Source organism: Xyrauchen texanus, chromosome 6 (genome assembly GCF_025860055.1).
Source record: "Xyrauchen texanus isolate HMW12.3.18 chromosome 6, RBS_HiC_50CHRs, whole genome shotgun sequence".
NCBI classification, from domain to species: domain Eukaryota; kingdom Metazoa; phylum Chordata; class Actinopteri; order Cypriniformes; family Catostomidae; genus Xyrauchen; species Xyrauchen texanus.
This window is the reverse complement of record NC_068281.1, coordinates 19748717-19772501: the sequence shown is the minus strand read 5'-3', so window position 1 is coordinate 19772501 and position 23785 is coordinate 19748717. Positions and strand designations below refer to the sequence as shown.

At 37.9% G+C, this 23785-nt stretch overlaps 1 protein-coding gene and 1 non-coding gene across 8 annotated transcripts; both read right to left on the bottom strand.

Moving 5' to 3' along the window:
• Window positions 1-222: 222 nt before the first annotated feature.
• On the bottom strand, window positions 223-22081 carry LOC127645397 (poly(U)-binding-splicing factor PUF60-like). Of its 7 annotated transcripts, XM_052128999.1 has the most exons (14): window positions 22006-22040; window positions 21005-21087; window positions 20233-20341; window positions 16852-16947; window positions 15372-15461; window positions 15111-15179; window positions 14649-14810; window positions 14471-14563; window positions 14136-14349; window positions 13638-13828; window positions 13308-13364; window positions 4430-4541; window positions 1845-2092; window positions 223-1519 (listed from the first exon to the last, which is right to left on the bottom strand). In XM_052128999.1, the coding sequence occupies exons 4-14, from the start codon at window positions 16930-16932 to the stop codon at window positions 1220-1222; spliced, it is 1617 nt and encodes a 538-aa protein (XP_051984959.1). In that variant the 5' UTR covers window positions 16933-16947; window positions 20233-20341; window positions 21005-21087; window positions 22006-22040; the 3' UTR covers window positions 223-1219. The 7 variants fall into 7 exon arrangements, with proteins under 7 accessions (XP_051984959.1, XP_051984960.1, XP_051984958.1 ...); XM_052129000.1 differs by lacking the exon at window positions 21005-21087 and having other exon boundaries at window positions 22012-22040; XM_052128998.1 differs by lacking the exons at window positions 20233-20341; window positions 21005-21087 and having other exon boundaries at window positions 22012-22081.
• LOC127645879 (small nucleolar RNA SNORA57) lies at window positions 14890-15025 on the bottom strand. The gene has a single exon (XR_007970846.1). It is a non-coding gene; the product is annotated as a small nucleolar RNA SNORA57 (small nucleolar RNA).
• Window positions 22082-23785: the final 1704 nt, after the last annotated feature.

The following is a 23785-nucleotide window of genomic DNA, read 5'->3' as shown; positions in this document are numbered from 1 at the left end:
TTTTGACCAATTAATTTCCATGACTTTTCAAATTACTTGAAAGCTAATTTCCATGCCCAAACCTTTAACCTTTCATTCTGAAAATGGTACCAAAACAAATCACAAATTTGCAAAACAAACCCACATTGTTTGATGAAAGTTGAACTGAAAACATTTAATTTTAAATTGAATCCAAACGAACATTACATGAATCCTAAAATGGTCTGAGATTAGTGGCATATCGTTGTCTCTTATTGGTCAGGTATTCTAAGTAACATGATCTATTTTAAACTCTTTACCATGTTTTTTTAATCCAGTGCAACGTATCACCCAGACAGAACATAATAAAAATGTATTCAAAAAATTATGATTTCTAATTATTTTACTGTGACTATGAAGATTGTTAATTTCCATGACTTTTCAAGGCCTTGAAATCACAATTTTAAATTTCCCTGATATTTACAGATTTTCTATGACCATGGGAACCCTGGATTTACAGAGTTGGATTTAAGGATAGCCACATTTCCTAACCTATTTGAAAAGTAAAAATCAGGCTAATTTGATGAATCATCTTGATGTTGATTTGACTCTAGGTTCACCATTTGTTTTTGCTTTTTTGCTGCTATCAAAGTACAAATGGAAAGTTTAAACAACCCCTGGTAAAACATTCAATGTTTGATTTAAACTCAGAAACATCAACATGTGCAATAGGTTAAACTTTTCTTCCTTCTAGGCTGCATTTATATCTTTCAAAGTTATTAAATCACATTGTTTTATAAAAACTAATCAATTGCAGTTCCAGTTAAAAGTCTAAGACACACCTCTAGACAATTTTATATATTATATATAAAAGGGTCTTAAAGAGAAAGGACTGCAAAAGACCCAAGCATCATACTTGAATTTATTTTTCTTGACATTTGAAACCATGAGCATTATAATAGGCAAATTAGAATATTTCAGGGATGTGGCAGGGTGTTAAACCAATTACCAAGAGGGGGCATCCAGTCATTTACATTAAGGAACAGCAACAACAATAATAAAAAAGAAAAATCCATGACTGTTTTCTTGCCTCTATCCCCAAAATGGGTCATTAATAATATTAATATCAACATTGCTAAAAAATAATTACAAGTCATAAAGAGACCTGCACCACAGGGAATAGTGTCAGGCAGCTGTGTCTGTGTAAGTGAGAGGAAAAATAGGGATAGAGAGTGGATTATAAAGATGTATTTTTGACAGTCTATGCAGAGAGGTCACTGTTGTCAAATCGATCTTGATCGTACACCTCCGCCACTACTTTTCGACCTCCAAACCAGCGGTTGTTAAGGGCCTGAATGGCCTTGTTCATTTCAAACACTGCTGAAAACTCTACAAAGATCTTCACAATGACTTCGGCATCCTCCTCCTCACCCTGCTTCTCCTGGTAAATAATCACTCTATTAACAGCTCCAAATTTCCCACATTCCTCTGTCACTTCTCCTTCAAGATCATCATCGATGTCCTCAGGACCAACCATATTCCTGAGCACCATAACTGTAGACTGTGGAAAGAACATACAGGAAAGTGCTTAAAATCACAATTGTCCACTACTGCGCAGCAAAAGCGACATCTGAGCACCGTCAAAAGACAAAAAAGAAAGTTGTCATTCTTTACTTACCCTAAAGTTGTTCCAAACCTGTTTGAGTTTCTTTCATGGAGCACAGAAGGTGATGTAGGAAAAAAGATGCAAAGCAAATGGTGACAGAATAAAACACTGCCTCATCTCTTTTTGCGTTCCACAGAAGAGCAAAGTCATACGGGTTGTAAAGAATGACAATTTTCCTTTTGAGATGAACTATCCCATTAATAGTTAATGACGAACCAACCTCTTGTTTCCTCATCAGTTTCTGCATGACCATATGCCTGGCACTGCTGCCCGAGATGCTCATGTGCTCCTGTTCACTGAGCATCTCCTGACCTGTGCCATCTTGAGCGGATTCCTCATCTTCCTTCTCCTTCTTGGCCTCTTGGGCTGCAGCCACAGCAGCTGAAAGTGACGGTGGAGAGGCCAACACTGGGTTCACAAGGCCCACCTGAGGCACAACAGGAAGTGTGGGACGGGCTGGCGTCACCCCTGCACAGAGACAGCATATTAACTGTGGTCTGAAAGAGATACCCCTGATAGACCCCAATAAAAGTCCTCTACGAGAATGAAACTGGCTTTTTTCTAGACTACAGGGACTTAACAGAATGGTTTAAATTTGCCATCATTGGGGCAGGTTTGCAAGCACGCTTTTACAGATTATGCTTAGTACGCAGACAACATGTATGGACATGTAAAATCATTTGACTGCATTCCTTTATTGGTATAAGCCATAAACAGCATAAGAATAAACCGACTGACACGGGTAGATCTTTGTCCATTATGCCGATTTCACTGTGCATGTAAACACCTTAACCGGCGTTCTTACCGGCTTATCCAATGCAAGCAGGTTTTAACGTCTAAAGCAGAGAATTTCCTTTCAAATGTCATAGAAATGCTGATTTCTGGGAGTAATCAGCATATTGGCATTCATGTAAACAGGCTCATTATTTTCCTTTAGAAGGATGAAGATATCTTTGCTATTTTGCATCTCATCTCCACTGATAATAGGACCAAAAACGGTTAACTCCTTTCCCTCTCATTTTTCGAGCAAAAATATTCCTAAAAAACAAATAAAAAAAGGAAAGTTTGATTTTGGCCTAAAGCCATGCTAAAACGTTTCAGAACAGTTTTAAATGCTTGAAGTTTCAAAAGTAATAATTTAAAGGTTGCACAGGCCTTACAGACTTCAACTGATTTTAATGGGATAAGGGTCTGTTTGGGGTAAACTATACATGTTTGATCAGTTAGGAATGCAAGCAAGAAAATCAAAACAGACTGAAAGTTTGTGCAGAAATTGACAGATGTAGTTTGAAAGCTTCAGGAGTTAGTTTGAAATTTTGGTTTATAACATGTTGGCTTTATCAAACCAAAATAAGCTGCTTATGTAGAAACTGGACAGATGGCGGCTTAAAGTTCAGGCACTGATATTACACATTTGTCCATTTGCAAATCGCAAAAAATAAATACAAAAATAAAATATATATTTTCAGGACAATTGCTTGTTACTTGCCTCTATGACCACGATATGTCAGCAAATTTGTAATTTATTGAAACTACATAGCAAACTACAAGTGTTAAAATGTGACGGACAGCAAGACTAGGTTCATTAATCATCTCCAGTTTGTAACAGCAGGTCATTCGCGTGTTTGGATGGTCACGCTGATGCATATTAAGATCAATTCCACATAAAACACAGGATCTGAGAGACTCACTGGCCAATAGGAATGAGAGATTTGTTTATGAGGGGAGGGGCTAGAAACAGTCCTCTTCAAACATGGTTGATCAGTGTGCAGCAAAGGGGAAGGGTTAAGAGGCCACGGTCAGGGCAAATGTGGAGAATAAAGACAGGGAGGGGAAGAAAGGAGAGAGAAAATGAGGAGAAAGAGAGAGAGAGAGAGTGAGAGAGAGAGAGAAAAGGAGAGAAGAGAAAATAAGAGAAATCTATTAGTGGAAAGGTCCCACGACTGGCCACGTTTAACTGTGTAGGAGACAACTGACACCTGAGGAAGATCAAAGGTTTACACATAAAATCTAACCCAAGACATTGGAAACAGAGATTATGGTGGGAGTTTAGAATGAGTATTGAATGTTTATAAGTATTAAAAAAAACTGGTCCGAGCACAAACACATACATTTAGTGATATAATTTATACTGTATTCCTAATTAATGCATGGAGAGTCATGCCTTTTTAATAAGATTATGAATATAAAAGGAAGGGCTGTCTGATACATGTGTTGGGAATTGTGTTTCAAACAGTCTGACTCCTGTAAATGTTCCAAACAGTCCTGTTTTTGAAAACAAAATTGAATTCATGCAATTTACAACCAACTTAAAAGGACACCACCCTTACTCACACCATGCAGAACAAAAATACTCAAGACATACAGGACACATAAAGACCTATTATGACCGAGATCAAATATTGGATGATAAAAATTGACTTTGAATAGGACTTTGACCTTTCATGCCAGGCAACATTGCCCTTTACTTGACTTGCATGCTTGCACAAAAATGCACAGATTTTTATTCCTCAAAATGCATTAATTCTAAAATGGTCAAACAGCACCACCTTTTGAACAAGGGTGATTTTGGTTTTCCTTTAGGTCACTGAATATTTGTATGGGTCTTGGTATAGACCATTTGCTGTCGATTGGTCACATTTTTGTTTTGCATTTGGTGTGAATCAGCCTTAAAGCACATAAGTGAAAACACAACCAGTGTTTTCACTTATGTGCTTTAAGGCTGATTCACAAGCAGAGGGCCAGTTTTAACACAAGATAAACAAAACTACTATAAACCCCTTTCGATTACGTGTGTGTGCTCACCTGTTATGACCCCTGGCGCCTGAGCTGCCATGACGGCCTGAGGGATCTGGGGCATATTCAGGCCCGTCCCCGCGGTCATCGCTCCCAGGATAGATGCTCCCGCTACTGCTTCCTGGAAGAACAGAGTGGGACATATAGGAACACCGCCTGGACAGCGCCCGTTAAAAGCACACACAACACCACCACCACAAGGGGACAAACACTAGACAGGACAGGATGCAAGACAAACAAACCTTTGCACACACAGACAGGTCTTGGGCCAATTGCATAAATATGGGCATTTGGACTATTGGCAAATGTTAATTTGGTCAGTAATATGAAAAAAGCAATAAAATATTGTTCTTTCTAAATGCACACAACTACTGCCTCCAAGAGTATTTAGATGTGTATTTGTGGTAATGTGTAAGAATTTTTATAATTCCAGCATAGAGGATAAATTCTACATTGTTTTTTGAATTTCCATAGAAGTTGTCGTGCAGGGTTGGAACATCAGCATGGTTAGTAAACGACAACTTTCACTGTGGATTAAACTCCCCATTAACCTTTCAAGGACTTAATGATCCTCCTGCTATGGATTTTATCAGCCAAATAGGTAACGGCTGAACAATGATCTTCACAAATTTCACTCTTTACAATACAATCAAACTTTCAAACACATTAAATGTAATAACTCATTAAATAACCATATAACTAGTACTGATCATTTTGTAACTAGACAATATTTGGAATATGTACATTTATTTGTAATGCAGAGAAGGATGGGCTACCCCAGATGAGTCTGGTTTCTACAAAGATCTTTCTCCCTCTTTTACAATAAATTCTTCTCCCTGCTGATTCAATCTTCACTTCAACTTTGTGTTTTTGGTGATTCATATTCTTCATGCATATCAGTCCCTAATGGGCAAGGAGAATTTATAGTAAAAATGGACTTAAACACGAATCTGTTTTCCACCCACACCTATCATATCACTTCTGAAAATATGGATTAAAACGCATGTCACATGGATTACTTTGATGTCTTTATCTGCTTTTTGGAGTGTCAAAATTGACACCCATTCACTTGCTTTGTATGGATTTACGGAGCTGAAATAGTGTTCTACAAAAAAAAAGTCATACACCTCTGGGACGGCACGAGGGTGAGTACATGATTAGAGAATTAAATTTTTTTGGTGAACGCTCTCTTTAAGGCACTATTTTCTTATATTGAAATTGAGGGTTGAAAGACATTCATATAAACAATGGTTTACAGTGGCCACTCTGATAAAGTGGGTGTTTACAGTAAAGCTGTGTTTTCATGCAACTAGGCCCAAGACCAGAAATAAAGGTCAAGAACATGTCCAATTTACAATAAAACAAATTTGGTAAATAATTTAACAAGTAAAATTATTTAGACACAGCAACATAACAGTTATAAAACCAACACATTTAACTGCTTGCACAGTATGTATTTTACGTTGTCTTTGAGTGTCAAGCATGAGACAACATAGGAAAATTACAACACTGAACACACAGTTAAGAACATAAGTGGTGCACCAATCAGGAAATTTGAGGCCGATGTCGATCAACGATATTTAGCCTGCCACACTTTTACAAGTTACATGTTACAGTTATGCGTTTATGCCCCACACTGCAAAATTACATTCAATTTACATTCATTGTGAAACGCTAACATTTATTTAAACAGAAAACAGTTATGATATATAGTTCTGTTGTCACTTTCAAAGAACACCACGACATATTTGCAACCAGTAAACACTATGGGCATCACACACACAGCAGACTCGTTCAAAAATACCATATCTACTACAAGACCCAAAAATGCTCTATTGAGAACACAAGTATATAATAAGTTTACAATCTTTGGCGTATTGTTGTAATGCAAATCACGAATTACTGAGCAACTGCGAGAAGCAGCTGTGCTGTTATTGAATGATAAACTGTTATTGCTATTATTAGTGATATTGCGACAAACATATCTGATTTAAATGGGGGTTCTCACTAGGGTTGCTCCGATACCAACATTTTGGTTCTGTATACCAGCCCTGGTACCTTGATATCAATACCAAATTGATACTAAAATCAACAAATAAAGTTATTTATTTAACATTTTTTTAAGTTATAATAAACAGTTAATTATTTGATTAAAAGAACTGCATTAAGAACTTAAAGATTTAATTACGCGTTTTCTATTTAAAATGTTCTGGATTCCATGTTAAATGTTTTAATTAAATGTTATGCTCAAATGGTGTTTAATCAAATTGATATAGTTTTAAATAATTTTCTTTTTACAAAAAAATTATGTTGGTAAAATAAAATGCTGCAAAACAGAGCTTCACATTATTAATTAAATTCTGATTAACTGTGGCACAAGGCTGCTTGCGTCTGTTACTATTACAATCAATTAATATTACATAATTGTTATAAGTATTAGATACTTTTTTAATATAAATTTTTTATACAGTAGTTATATTTTTCAGTCTTCAATTTCACGCATCCATTTGAATAAAAATGTCATGTTAGCGGGCCTTTTATTTTGAAAGACCTTTGAGTCCTTCCCGTTTTTACGGGTTAGTAATATCAAGCTTCCCATTATTGCTGGGATACTCCCGTTGCAACTCTTGAGCTGAAAGCTCCGAGCTGCACCCGAGGAGTTCATTTAAGTGATAAGTGCAGCCATTTATGCTCTAAACACAGTCCATGAAAGTTAAGCACCAGCAGTGTGTGTGGGGAATCACATGATAAAGCAGAGCGGCACCTCGTTCATTCTGTAGCATGCAGCACATGTGATATTTAAATAAATTACATCCTTCTGCCATTTAACGTTCACACTTGGCCATATCCAGTGTTTTTTTTTATCATCATCAAACTGTCATTGATTTCATAAAAAAAAAAAAATAATTAAAATTAAAATCACATCTCATAATTTTGCTTATGACAGCATACTGTAATATACAGTCGTGGCCAAAAGTATTGGCAGTGACATAAAATTGTGTTTTGCAAAGTTTGTCGTTAAAGTATTTGTAGATAATTTTTTCACGTTTCTATGGTATACTGGAAAACCATGATAAGCGTTTCGTAAGTTTTAAAGGCTTTTATTAGCAAAAACATTCAATATATGCAAAGAGTCAATATTTACAGTGTTGACCCTTGTTATTCATAACCTCTGCAATTCGCTCTGGCATGCTGGATATCAGCTTCTGGGCCAAATCCTGACTGATGGTGATCCATTCTTGCCTCATTAGTGCCCGGAGTTGATCACAATTTGTGGGCTTCTGCTTGTCCACTCGCCTTTTGAGGATTGACCACAGGTTTTCTATGGGATTAAGATCCGGGGAGTTGCCTGGCCACGGATGCAAAATTTCAATGTAATGGTCTCCGAGCCACAACATTATTAAGCTTGCCTTGTGACATGGTGCTCCATCATGCTGGAAAATGCACGGATCACCTAATTGCTCCTGGATTGTTGGGAGACGTTGCTCTTGCAGGACGTTTTGATACCATACTTTATTCATGGCAGTGTTTTTTAGCAGAATTGTGAGAGCGCCCACTCCCTTGGATGAAAAGCAACACCACACATTGATGGTCTCAGGATGCTTCACTGTTGGCCCAACACAGGACTCATGGTAGCGTTCACCTTTTCTTCTCCGGACTATCGATTTTCCGGATGCCCCAAACAGTCGGAAGGGGCTTCATCAGAGAAAATTACTTTGCACCAGTCTTCTGCTGTCCAATCCTTGTACTTCCTGCATAATTTCAGTCTGTTCTTGTTGTTTTCATGGAGAGAAGTGGCTTCTTTGCTGCCCTTCTTGACACCAGGCCATTGTCCAAAAGTCTTCGTCTCACTGTGTGTGCATATGCACTCACACCAACCTGCTGCCAATACTGAGCAAGCTCTGCACTGGTGGCGACACCATTCCGTAGCGGACTCCTCAGGAGGAGATGGTCCTGGTGTTTGCTGGACACTCTGGGATGTCCTGAAGCCTTCTTCATTGCAGTTGAACCTCTCTCCTTGACGTTTTTGATGATCTGGTAAATGGATCTTTCAGGTGCAATATTCTTTGCAGCAATTTCCTTGCATTGGCCATTTTGATGCAAAGCGATGATGGCTGCATGTATTTCTTTAGAGGTAACCATTGCTAACAAGCACACAATGATAGGAAGCAGTTCTTCCCTCCTTTTATAGCAATAGGTCTGCTATTACAATCCAATCAGATTGATAGTGATTTCACCTGACTAGTACTCGTTCACAGATCCCAGGGGGAGCTATATGATTAGTGAAATAATGTTAGCTGGTCATTTTGTGCCAGGGCCAAAAAACAGTGAGTTTGGGTTTTTGTGATAGTTAAATTGTATTGGCCAATTAAGCTTTTTGCAATTACTTAAAATGCATCTGATCACTCTTCACAATAATCTAGAAACAATGTGAATCAACACCACAACAACTGAAGCAGAAAACTTTGCGAAACACAAAATGTCACTGCCAATACCTTTGGCCACGGCTGTAGTACCGAAATTAGCAACAAAATTCGGTACTTCGTTAGTACCTGTAAACAGCACAACCCTAGTTCTCACAAAATATCACTAGGATGAGTAATTGGGAGCTTGTATGTTTGATTGACACAGAGGAAAAAAAAAAAAAGAAGCACATAATGGCACAAACTGTGTCTAACACAACTAACGTTAAAGTACACTCCGATATGTTTGCATGTGTTAAATTTGTTGTTAAATTTGCTTCACATCCGTTTGCAGCATCTGTCAAACCGTACAGCAAGTCAGAATGAAAATGGGCACCTTAATATCCATACACATAATTCATACACTTCATAAAAATAAAACAAAAGTCATATTCATACTGCATGTCTGAAAGTGTAAATTTAAGAATGCTTAGAATTGCCAATAAATTAACCCTCCATTGGCCACAATGTCATGCTTCAGTGCTGAGCAAGTGCTCATTCATTTAAGTAGTAGTGTGTGAGATGTCTAGCCATGATCGGCGATTGCTGACCACAGAATTAAGGTCATCAGCCGATCTAGAAGTGGCTGATTAATCGGTGCATCCCTAATTATAGGTTTATGGTAAAGCAACTTTGGTATTATATGGTGCATTCAGACCCCTTAATTTTTTTTTCACATTTTGTTATGATGCAGCCTTGTGAAGAAAAAAAATAATAAAGCAGTGCTTACCAAACTTTCAGTCAATCCCCCTTTTACCAATCAAAAACTTTCAGCATCTTTCATTGCAACAATTACAACTAATTTTACTTAATCATACAAAAAGCTATTTATTGTCTCCGTAAAAAGGATTCAAAAGATAAAACTAAAGTCGATGTCATTTTGTTCGAATGTAATTGTAAGTAATTACTAATAACTAATTTTGAAAATTAAAAATGAGCTGCCCTTTAAAAACGCTTCACCAACGTGACGGCATGCGAGGTTTGGACGTGTGAATGGCGAAATCTGCGCACTTTGCTAGCTTTAACACTATTAATGACATAAACTGGTCCATAACTGTTCTAGGAGGACAAAGTCAAAGAATTCCAATGACATTTGTGTGCGCAAGCTGACATCTCCGAGAATACCCAGAGCCAGGCAGTCAATTTGGTCTGAGAAATGAGGGAAATTCGACGAGAGATGTTGAACATGTTGGCAATGCTGATGAAGGCTGTTGCAGACTTTGAGGATCTTGCTGTAATACGTTGATCGATTACTGCCATGTAGACAAAATTCTCTGAGGTGGTTACAAGAGTGGGGGATGTCGAGAAACAAACAGATTATCTAGAGTCATCGGAGAGAGAATTATCTGCTAATCCACTAGCGACCAAGGTGGATTGAGCATGTCTGGGTGAAGTTGGAGGACATGGAGAACTGTAGCTGGCGGAATAAAGTCAGAATCGTCGAAAGAGGTCTAAAGAGGGTCAGGATATGGTGAAATTCCTGGATGGGCTCATTCCGAATCTGCTTGACAAACTGGAAATCGAGCTAGCTCACAGGGTTCCTGCTTGCCGATTCTAGCCAGATTTATGAGATCATCTGATAAAGATCTTGTGTTATGCGAGGAGTAAAGGGAGGCTTTTTTGGAAGAACCACAGCATTTTCTTGTTCCCAGATTTTGCGAATTGGACAAGAGAAACGCGATCAAGGAATTCAAAAAACTATAACATCAACGGAAGTTTACTTTTGCACTGATATTCCTGGCCAAATTGAGAATAGATGTTAAGGATGGGCGTAAAACGTTCACATGCCTACAACAAGAGATGTTCTTTATTAAGTCAATGGAGTAAGTTATTTTGTTGCACTCATGTAACAGCCGAGTGGGCCGGCTCACTGAACATTCATTTGACTGTTCGAGGAAACAGAGGCTTTTTCTTTTGTCCTGGTTCCACCTATTGGCTGGAGTTGATTTTATAGATTATCTTTTGTGTAATTCTCACTCACAAATTTTTTATAGAAAGACCAGACTTGAGCAATCCGATGGCAAAGTTGTCGCGGGGGCTCTCGTAGAAGTACATGGACTGTTAAGAGTTTAGAGGGATGGACACCAGTTGCCGCTGTCGTGTGTGGGGTTTATGCACATTTTTTTTTCTTTCTGTTTGCTAGTTCATCTTGAAGGGATAATGATATAATATCGGGAGTAGACTTTAATCTTTTCATGGACTCAGTCCTTGATCATAGTGAATTAAAAGTGTGCAAGCCCCCAAAGCAACATTGATGCTTCACAGGATGTGTAACATGAGGCATCAGTGTATTACTCCCAGCTAACATGCAGTCTGGGGGACAGAACTTTAACTTCTATCAAGAGAGAAAGATTTAAACTTTGTATTGGAGGAGGGAGTGTGGGCTAGGATACTAAAAAACCAAGTCTACATGTAGAGATGCAATGGTGCGCCATATGCAATTCAAGATTTTACATCAATTCTATTGGACCCCTCTATATTGTATACAGTACTATAGGAGTAAATTATGGGATAATTAAAAATTTTGGGTGAACCTTTAAGTTACCTTCTACCACACTATATTCTATCACGTTCATTACGATCACAAAATTCTGTCCCGTTAATATTTCTTGGAATACCAAAATCCACAAAGGAGTTAGATCCTTTTCATATTTGGCTCCTAAACTATGGAACAGTCTCCTTAACACTGTTCAAGATGCTGACACACTCCGTTTAAGTCTAGACTAAAGACTCATCTATTTAGCCAGGCATACATCTTATTGATCCTTCAACTCACAATTAGGCTGCTTTAGTTAGGTCTGCCAGAACCAGAAACAGTGATCATGATCTATAAATCTGTAATAAATTGAATGGCATCTATGCTAAAATTATTTTATTTGTTTCCCTGTCTCAACCTCAGGACTCCTATCCCGAGGTCACCAGAACCAGCTGGATCCATCCAGCTCCATTCCTGCTTCGTGTTGGACTCCACTGCTAACAGCAGCCGGTGCCAGCCAAACATCACTTCAATCAATTACGATGGACTTCAGAGGATGAACTGAAACCAACTGAGATACCTCATATGCCATTGCCTGAACCTTGGACTTAGGATAGACGCCACCAAACCTCACCAAAATAACCGGCCAGTTTGAACTGCGATGCACCTAACTGACCTTTGCCTTCATCAACTCTGTCTAATGATGGACTACATTCTTGGAATGGAATACATAGACCATCAATTAATTGCCAACAAAACCCTTCATCAGCCAACCAACAAGGATAATTGCATATATGTGAACTTCTGCAGTTAATCAAGGATGGACTTCAAATACATTAGACATTAATCTTAGTTCATAAAACAATTTGTTTTAAACACTGACCCTTTACACTTAGTTTAATCATTTTAAACCATAACTTGCACTATACATAAGTAATATTGGCATTATATTCATGATGTTAGACAGAGGGTAACTGGCCCCCACAGTGAGTCTGGTTTCTCCCAAGGTTATTTTTCTCCATTAACCAACATTTTATGGAGTTTTGTGTTCCTTGCCACAGTCGCCTTCGGCTTCTTCACTGGGGTTGTAAATAAAATTATTACTATTATTATTATTATTATATTACTTATTTTTAACAATTCACAATAGTCTTTTATCACACTCCGTTATATAGTTTAATCAAGGAGTTTAGACTGTAGAATCCTCCACGACCATGGAGAAATTAAACAAATCGGAAACTATGAGTTCATTTTTTTCATATAGCCAATAGTTAAACGCTACCACCTATATCGGTCGATGTCTAGTCTGAATACTTGTGAAAACGCGATTTCAGTTTTTATTTTTAATACATTTGCAAAGTTATCAAAAATCTGTTTTTTGCTTTGCCATTATAATATATTGTGTAGATTGATGTGAAAAATTATAATTTAAAGCATTTTAGCATAAGGCTGCATCATAACAAAATGTGAATAAAATGAAGGTGTCTGAATACTTCTTGAATGCACTTTACATGCTGTAGCATTGACAAAAGTTCACAAAATAAAAACTTATCCACAATATAAAATGTAAAAGTGTATCTTAGAATTAAAAAAAATCACACACATTTATAAAAGTAAATAAATAAAAATGACATGAATAACCTTAAAGACTATGTCATCCACAATGTCCACTTAATGTTCAATTAATTTCACTTAATTATTTGGGCTAGAACCCAGATTTTAGATAAAAGGCATCATTTAGCTCAAAAATATTTTAGGAGGTGCTAGTTAAAGTCACCTGGAGCAGCAATCAGCCTGTCTAATAAACATTCTCTACCAAGCACACTATTAAACATTGAGCACCACTTTTAATGGGAGGTCTTGAAGACAAGTCTCTCCACACACTCATATTCTACACAAAACAAAAAGGCACCAGCGTGCTTTGAACAGAATTTCCTGAAGGATTTACCAGACAGTTGAGGAAGTCTTCTGTACGATTCTCCGGCTGGGACAGATTCCATGCCATCTGTTTTTGGAGTTTACACGCTATGTTATCTTTCTGCATGTAAAAGCTCAGTCTCAAATAAGTAATACTGTATCATAACTGAGTCTTCATGCCAGTCAATTCCTAAGCTGAAATCTAGTCCTCACATACAGCACCAAGTGTCTGCTTTAGCCTTGCTCAGCGAAGTAAAAAAACGCTGCCTTACTTTAAAAAAAGATTTAAATGCCAAAGGAAGCAGCTGCTCACACACAAACTCCCTGACTAATAATAGATGAGACTTGGAAAAATGCTCACCTGGGCAGTTATTCTGGCTGTGGCGGCTGCTGCAGCTACGGCGGCGGCAGGGGGCAGGCCGCCCGGCGTTGCTGGTGTCAAAAGGGGCATGGGAGGCGTGACTGCTTTACCCACTCTCAGGTACTGGCCACCCAAGTCAAAGAGGTTCATGGAGGACACGGCATCTAGCGCAGACTGGGCCTTATCATATTCTACAGGGGAAACAAAAGGACTAAGACTCAACAGCCTCCAAGAAGACTCAGCATAAATCTACCAGAGCTCTGAGACAGTTACATTGTAATTACCAGCGGGTACTTATGGCACAAATGTCCGTAACAGAGCCTAAGAAAACAATGACAACAGAAACAAAAACTTACTATGAAAGCATGTGAGGAACCTGCCCCCACCCTTCTCTATCCCCTGGTGAGACATGTAGAGAACAGCATTCTTCCATGACTGACTGCTCTCAGTCAGATACATTTATATTCAACCGAATGGGTAAAGTTGCCACCAGCTCACCTATGAAGCCATAGCCTTTGTGTTTTCCCGTGGTGGGCTCTCGCGCCAGCATACAGGACTTGATTCTTCCGAAGGCCTCGAACACACTCTTAATGTCATCGTCTGACAAATCAGGATGCACAGATGCCACGTAAATTCGGTTGAAGGCGCGCGCTTCTTCGGCTAGCTGGTCTATGATTGGTTGAGCCTGCCCAATGTTGCTCGGTCGCCCCACCTATAAACAAGTGCAGTAACAAATCAGACATTTAATTTTTTATATATTGGAATGTGATTCACCAAGTTATCACAGGCCAACAGCCAATTTTTAAAAACATGCATATTTTAAAAATACTCACTTTAATATTTCTACCACCCAGCATGACAGAGTTCATCTGTTCTAAAGCCAGCTGTGCGGCTTCTGGTACTTCATACTCTACAAATGCAAAACCCTGAAGAAAAAGCAACTCATCAGTTAAGATGCAACAATCCAAACCTAAATTGTTAATTGACAAACAATTATGAATTAATTCTGACCTTGTGTTTCAATGTAACTGAGTCCCAGGACATGTCAATACTCTTTATGGGACCAAAGGGAGCAAAAGCCTGTCTGATGGTGTCCTCTCCTAACTCATAGTAGATGGACCCAACATAAACTCTGCACATTATGGCTAGTGCCCGCTGCCTCTGTGCTGCAACCTGTGACAGACAATTCAATTGATCAGATGGGGCCTATTCACTGACATTTTTCAGTACTGATTCTTGTAAATTATTGTAGACTTGTTCCAATGATTGAGGATAGAACCAGCAGACGATAAACATGCTGGCACCGAAGACATAGCACTGGCTTTCTTTACCTCCGTACATTACATACATGAGCACTGAAAAACTACATGTATGCCAAGAAGAGGAGGGGAACTCCCTTTTACAAATAGTTATTAACAAATGTTCTAGCAATGAAAGTAATTGACAACCTCTTCGACACAGCGTTGTACTTACAGACTGTAGTGGTGAGAGGGGATCTCCAAAGCCCATTGTTAATGAGGCCATCTGAAGGGAATTAGGGATCTGTCAGGAAAAACAAATCAACCTGGTTAGATTGTAATGTAGATGCTTTGTAGTGCTTTGCACTACTAGTTATTAAGTGTGAAACTTGACAGCGATTGTGATAGTCACATTACATCACATCTGCGTATCAATTTAGGGTAAGGATGAAAGTGCAATACTACATCAATTTCCCACCATCTTGAGCAGTTTTACCTGTAGGCTACTGAGCTGTTGCTGCTGATGAGCAAGGGTCTGCTTGACCAGAACACTCTTGATGCTTTGTTCCATGGCATATTTCTTTGCCTAGTACAAACCAGAGCAGATAACACATTTAAGCCCACTAAAGTTACATAACCATCTCACCAGGGGTAGGTAGAGAAATTATTAAAGCCCATGAATTGCTAGGGCCCTTCTAAAAAAACAAAATTCTTCAGTTAAGCCACCTAACATTCTCAACTCTTCGAAGACGTCATAATTTCACAAATATGATTATCTATAGACCTTTTATAAAAATGTCAGGGTTTTGTCCTTGCGAAAAAGGTCTATTAAACTGTGCAGACAGAAAATTAACAAAAGTACATATATAATCTTCAATGAGAATTACCTTTAACTTAACATATCAGTGTACCAGCAATAGAGAATAGTACTAGCAGACAGTCAAACACCACTAGTACCTAAGGCATAGCACTGGCTCTGCTCTTATAAAGCTGGAGGACACAAGAGAAAAACAAAGGAAATACCAAAGTGATAATTTTTTGGGATGTGTTTGTTTTAAATACAACATGCATACTTTTCTTTTTAGATTTATTTACACATGGTTTGATTTTTGACTGTTCTAATGCAAACGTCAACATCAGAGAAAAATTTACATAAAAACATGAAACAGCCACTAAAATATGTGCATGTAGCCTACTGTTTAAAAACCATTTAAATAAATACACTTAAGTGTGTATTGGTATTTTTCTCAATATGTTTTCAGTCCAGTGCATTTTTTTTTATCCCCTTTTCTCCCAATTTCAAATGCCCAATTCCCACTACTTAGTAAGTCCTCGTGGTGGCGCGTGTTACTCACCTCAATCCGGGTGGTGCTGGACAAATCTCAGTTGCCTCTGCTTCTGAGACCATCAATCTTGCATCTTATCACGTGGCTTGATGTGCATAACACCACGGAGACTCCACATGGAGGCTCATGCTACTCTCCACGATCCACGCATAACTTACCAGGCGCCCCATTGAGAACGAGAGCCACTAATCACGACCACGAGGAGGTTACCCTATGTGACTCCACCCTTCCTAGCAACCGGGCCAATTTGGTTGCTAAGGAGGCCTGGCTGGAGTCACTCAGCACACCCTGGATTTGAACATGCGACTCTAGGGGTGGTAGTCAATACTCACTGAGCTACCCAGGCCCCCAGTCCAGTGCATTTTTTTTAATACATTCAGGCCGTTTTAATTTATTTACATTAATTTACTGGTTACAGTTCTTCATACTCTGAATAGACAGTCTTTACTCTAACTGTTGATATGATTAGTAAATGCATTTCTGCTGAAATTGATCGATGAATCAAACTACTGATCAAATTATTAATGACTATTAATCAATAATTTATTATTTATTAACATCCCTAGATGGCTTCAAGTTAAATGTTGAGGTATAGAACATTAAACATCAAAGTTATGAGGAAAGTCTCACCTTCTGCAGTGCCTCCTGCTGTTCGGGGGTGAGGGGGGGCAGGCCGAGCTTCGAGGCCGTGCTCTGTCCATTCTCCATCATCAGAGCCTCGCCTCCCTGCACAAAGAAAAGGAATATGTCAGACTTTGTTTGTGAGCTGCAGTGAAACTGCAAATTTACTTTATACACATGATGGACAACTTCAAGATCCTCTCCTAGTTAAAGAGCAAACTCAAATTATATAAATGATAATACATCTAGATAATTCACTTATGGTGTATGATCTATGCATTGTTTAATGCAGGGGTTCTCAAACTTTATTACACCAAGGACCCCAAATAAGACAATCCCCTTGCGAGGAATCCCATTTAAGAAAAATAGTAAACAAGATATTTTAAAGACATGTTGTTTGCCAAATTAAATAATTGGCTTTTATATGTGCCATTGTGCTTAAGAAAAAAAATGGTTACGCATTACAATAAGGTTCCATTTGTTAACAACATTAAACCAACAATGAAAAATACTTAAGCATTTATTCAGCTTAATGTTACCTCCAACATATACTAATACAGTTTTAAAATGAAAAGTTGTATTAGTTAACATTAGTTAATGCACCATGAACAAACAATGAACAATTATATACATTTTATTAACAGGTATAATTAAATGTAATAAATATATTTTTCATTTGATAGTTCATCATACCTAAAGCTTTAATGTTACCCAAATGGAACCTTATTGTAAAGTGTTACTGAAAAAAATATTATTAATTTGATATTATAGGGAAAACATACTTTATGTACTTTTCTATTATAGTAATGTAAATATTTACAACAATTCAAACTTTTCACTTTTCATGATAATATTGTTTCAAAACAATATTGTTTATAAAGAAAATTGAAAATTAAATTTCTTACAAATAAGATGTTTCTCATAATACATGAAATTCTATGCAGGTTAATTTTTATTTCTTACCATTCAAAACTATGGCTGTCAACAGAATAAAATCCATATTAATCTAATTATTTCAAAATGAAACTAATGTCAAACAATGCTGTCATAACTTTAAGTCACTTTCTCTGAAATTTTCCACAGACCACAGTTTGAAAACCCCTGGTTTAATGTGCTATTTGATCTTTATAAATGCAGTAAACAAATATTAAGGTAAGTAATGCTAGGACAATTTTCATATTCACATTAGTGTATGTTGTGGCATTACAAAATTATTCTACATTATTTTGAGCTAGCTCTGGAATGGCTTTCAGCACATTTTCAACAACTTCAATCTAGCAAATGGCTTGTTTTCCAGAAATGTTAAACTGAACTAAAAGGTCATAATTCTGTGCAGTCAACAAATAATAGGGTTGCAGAGGTATACCGGTTTCACGGTATACCATGGTTTGAAAATTGACGGTTATCATACTATGTACATTTGCTTATCTACAGTATTGAGAAAAAAAATGCAACCGGACAGAGAATCTCACATGCACGTGCGCATCTCCTTTCTTTCTCGACTGTCTGTCAGACTCATCAACTTGCATCACACACACACAAACATGCAGAAGAGAAAATGTCAGAGAGAAGCAAGGCGAGGGGGTCTGATATGATTGTGTGTGCGCGCACGCGAGTAAAAGCAGTGATTCTCAACTGGTCTATTCGGACTGGGTCGCAGACAGCAAGGAAAGAACAATGCCATGGTTCTCCCATTGAAGATATTTTGGCGGACTGCCGAGGCAGATTTAACGATAATCTCGCAAACAGCTAAAGGCGTCCAATCTGCACTTTCGCGAGTGTAACGAGCTCGCTCTAATGATCTTCTCTTCTCTCTGGCGCGCGCGTTCAACAACTGAGCTTCCCTAGATATTGCAAAGTGCAGACATAAAAACTGATGTGACTAATTTTAATTCTAGTGAGACTTTACTAGTTTAAAGGGTTACAGAGATTGTCAATTCGAACCTCTCAGTAGTAGCAGTCCTGACATGCCAAACAGCACTGAGGAGGAAAAGAGCAACACTGTGCTATGAGCCAAAAAAAATTATTATATATATTACATACAATCACCTTTACAAATTTGTTTCAGGATTTTACATGAGTAAAAGTAACTGTTATATTTTGACAAAATGTTATAGTTTCTTATGAAATACTCTAAAGGTAGAATCTATTGTGGCAGCTGTAGTTAAAGTTTCAAGATGTGATTCAGCTAATATTTATTTTTCACAAATACTGTAATTTATTATAATATTACTATTATTTAAGACTAGCACACTTACCTAACCATGGTAAAGAGGAGCCTTTCCTTCTGTGTATAAATATTTAATATTAGGTAAAAAAACAGGATAATAATGGGCCCATATAAGTAAATATGCTCCTCTTTTTTTTAAAAGGGGGAGAGAAACAACCTGTACGTTTTGACATCAACAACAAAAATAATGTCACTTGCTGCATGTCCTTGTACTGGAAAACCATGAACAAAACTATGCAACATAAAAGGAAATAAAACCCAGGATACATTACATATAGGTTATGTTTGATCTATGGCAGGTCGACACTTGATGTCCAATGTAAAATCTGTCCTGAAGCAAACCCAGTTGAGAACCACTGAGTTAAAGGTACAGACAGGAGCGGTCTACAGTATAGATTAATTGTTAATAATCACAGGACATGAAAACATTTAAAAGCTCACACAGCTGATGTCATTTTTCATTTAGTAGTTCATTTAACATGTAAACTAACATGCTTTAGTTATATAACATGTTAGTTACATGGTAAATGGTCTGCACTTCTTTTTAAGCCATAACGGTATTCAAAGTGCTTTACACTGCGTCTCATTCACCCATTCACACACACATTCATACAACAATGGCGGCAGAGCTGCTATGTAAGGTGCTAGCCTGCCATTGGGAGCAACTTGGGGTTCAGTGTCTTGCCCAAGGAGTCGTGTGGGCCAACCCTGCGATTAGTGGCCGACCCGCTCTACCAACTGAGGCACAGCCTAATAAAATAAATTATACATACTTCAATAAAGTAAATGGCTTCAAATTTCAATTATAATAAAGAGTTTGCTCAAAAATAAACAACCCTTCTGTTTTCACTGATAATAGTAATTGTGTAACACCGTATACCGTGAAACCATGATATTTTCTGAGACGGTTATCATACCGTGAAAATCTCATACCGTTGCAACCCTAGTGCAATAATGAATCAAGCCTTCTGAATGCATTTCAATTATTAACATTTTTCTCACAAAATGGTAAGAACCATGCATTCATAGCGACCTCTCCCCTCAATGGAAACTAATGCTTGATATTGTCATTCACTGGGGGAACATGTATGTCCTTAGAGTGCATATTCTTATGTGAGCCTTTCTTATTCAATACTACACACAAGAGAAAACTTAAGTACCTTTGCTCAAATGAAATCCAGAGTGGTGCACTGCCCCTCCTTAAGGAGGTTTGAACCCAAAAAGTTCTGCCATTGGCTTTGGAAATATAGTACAGTCAAGAGATATGCTCTACAGCACAGACGACACATAGAGAGAAACGACAAAAAAGAAAAAGGAAAAGAAAAAACACAAGCCTACTTAGAACAAGAGAACTGGAAAGGGAGACAACAATTTTGAGATCACTGACATCCAAATCCAGGGAAAAAGAGTTTACACTAATGCTTGGGACATGAAACCCTGGGTGACATACCTAACGGTTTTACATTTTCTAGTCACGGTAAAGCCACAAGTCCTCATGTTCTTTAGCAATGATTCTTAACAGACAAACAAATAATTTTCTATGAAATGGACATTAGTGCAAAAACATGTACATAGTTTAAACTCATCACAAATATTAGAACATGTGCTACCAGGATGGCATGGATGATATGTAATGATCAACAAGAAATTAAAATGTATCGCTAAGAATGTATATGCAAATAAACATCATTACAAATCATATAGCTTCTAAAGTGCTGTTAAGTGTGTAGCTTTGATACTTTTTTTAAATCTTCTAGGTAGCTATTCTTTATTTCAGTTACTATTAGACAACTGTTCTTCCTCTCTTAAATAGGTTATATGCAATATACAAATAATTTAAAGGAAATGTGACAACTTTTGGAAGCTTTGCAAACCTTTTTCATAACAAATGGGGAAGTGTAGACTCTGGGTGAGCAGTGCAAAGGCCCTTACCTAGCGCCTGCTCTCTGTTGTGGTGTCTTGTGGTGTTACTCGTGAGATTAAATATGGGGGAGCTTTTACACTCAAAACACAGTCTACAAGGAGATAGAAAGGTTTCAGTAAACTAATTGAAACTGCGTCCATTCCCAAATTAACAGGATGAAGTTGCATCTTTTTATTATGAATATTTAGCCTAACTTTACATAGCAATGGCTTTGAGATGTCTGCAAAACATTGTGGTACCACCCACAAAACATAGGCTGGGCTGTAATTCACCCATTTAGTAAGCCTGCTTAGAATTTCTCCACATAATTCGTCTAATTACTTAAAGAAATTACAGTTTGTCTAGTAAATACATTATATGCCATCAAACACGCTGGCTATAGGGTTACAAAAAGCAGCATTCATTGAAGATGGGCCTTCCACAACTCTGTGTATCCCCTTTCCCATTCGTTCCAACAGACCATTACGCCTTATTGATCTACATCACATTAGATATGGGACGAAGATGCGTATCTGCAACAAACGTAATTTGCTTATTATCTTAAAACACACTTTACTGGAGCATTCAGTCTCTCTGCTGCCACGCAGCAGCGGTACAGTTGATTCATGAAGGACAATATGAACGGGTTAACATGTTAGCTCTCGTAACGAATACAAAACACGACTAAACGCAAGCGTTTAAGTTAGTGATATCATATCATAGCATACCTTTAAAACGACTGTTCGGATCAAATCCTAAATATTAGAAATTACGCGCGAGTTCGAATATCGTTATTAAATCACTGGGGTTTAAAAAAAAAAGAAAAGAAAAAAAGACACGCATCTGCAGCAGCAGGCCGTGAAGAAAATCCCGCTCACTGTGAGCTAGGCTAGTTAGCCAACCCCTGTTCTTAAACACTGCGCTGTTTTAAATTATATTTTTGTGCTAAATATAAATAAACACACCTGGAATATGTAAAGGGGTTTATAAATAAGAAGCATGTTAATAAAAAATCTCAAAAATAAATTACATTTACCGCCGAAACTGCCACCGCCATTGAGCACACCTTGCAGCACTGACGTCCACACGGCCACAGTGAGGAGGAAGACTATGAAATCTCGCGAGAATTGGCTTTTCAAACAGTGGGCGTTTTCAAACCATTGAGATTTCCTACTTTCAGTGGTTAGTTTAGAAATGCCCATCCTGGTTTGGAAAGGCCCACTGATCTCTACACTGAGATTCCCTACTTTCAGTGGTTAGTTTAGGAACGCCCATCCTGGTTTGGAAACGCCCACTGATTTCTACACTGCTTTACTTTCATTGGTTAGTTTAGAAAGGCCCATCCTGGTGTGGAAACACCCACTGATTTCTACACTGAGATTCCCTACTTTCATTGGCTAGTTTAGAAACGCCCATCCTGGTGTGGAAACACCCATTGATTTCTACACTGAGATTCCCTTCTTTTATTGGCTAGTTTAGAAACGCCCATCCTGGTGTGGAAATGCCCACTGATTTCTACACTGAGATTCCCTACTTTCAGTTGTTAGTTTAGAAACGTCCATCCTGGTTTGGAAACCGCCACTGATCTCTACACTGAGATTCCTACTTTCAGTGGTTAGTTTAGGAACGCCCATCCTGGTTTGGAAACGCCCACTGATCTCTATACTGAGATTCTTTACTTTCATTGGTTAGTTTAGAAACGCCCATCCTGGTGTGGAAACACCCACTGATTTCTACACTGAGATTCCCTACTTTCATTGGCTAGTTTAGAAACGCCCATCCTGGTGTGGAAATGCCCACTGATTTCTACACTGAGATTCCATACTTTCATTGGCTAGTTTAGAAACGCCCATCCTGGTGTGGAAATGCCCACTGATTTCAAAACTGAGATTCCCTACTTTCATTGGCTAGTTTAGAAATGCCCATCCTGGTGTGGAAAGGCCCACTGATTTCTACACTGAGATTCCATACTTTCAGTGGTTAGTTGAGAAACGCCCATCCTGGTGTGGAAACACCCACTGATTTCTACACTGAGATTCCCTACTTTCATTGGCTAGTTTAGAAATGCCCATCCTGTGTGGAAACGCCCACTGATTTCTACACTGAGATTCCCTACTTTCATTGGCTAGTTCAGAAAGGTCCATCCTTGTGTGGAAACACCCACTGATTTCTACACTGAGATTCCCTACTTTCATTGGCTAGTTTAGAATTATTATTATTTTTTTTAATCTAACCTTTATTTAACCAGGAAATAAAAACTCTTGAGATTTAAAATCTTTTTTGCAAGAGGGTCCTGGCCAAGACAGGCAGCACACTTACGTAGTTAAAACAAAAACATTTAAACATAAAACAAATATGTCAATTACATATACAAAATGTACACATATCACTTAAAACAATTACAATCAGGTAAATCCGAGAACAAATAATTTAAGATACCCTTAAATTAATTTAGAGAGAGACCAACTCTTTAAAACATAATTTATCTTGTAACTGGTTCCAATCCAATGGAGCAGCATAACTAAATGCCATTTTACCCATATTTCGGGATATTTAAAAGATAATAATCTTGTGAACGAAGACCATAATTCTTCACACCTTTTTGAAAGATGTACTGTAGATAAGAAGGAAGCAAATCCAAAATAGTTTTATATATAAATATGTACCAGTGCTTAAGTCTACGCCAGGGGTGCCCAATACGTCGATCGCGATCTACCGGTCGATCGCAATCTACCAGTCGATCGCAAAGGCAGTGTTGCCAACTATTTTCAATGGAAAGTAGCTAAAGCCTGCTCGAAAAGTAGCTAAAT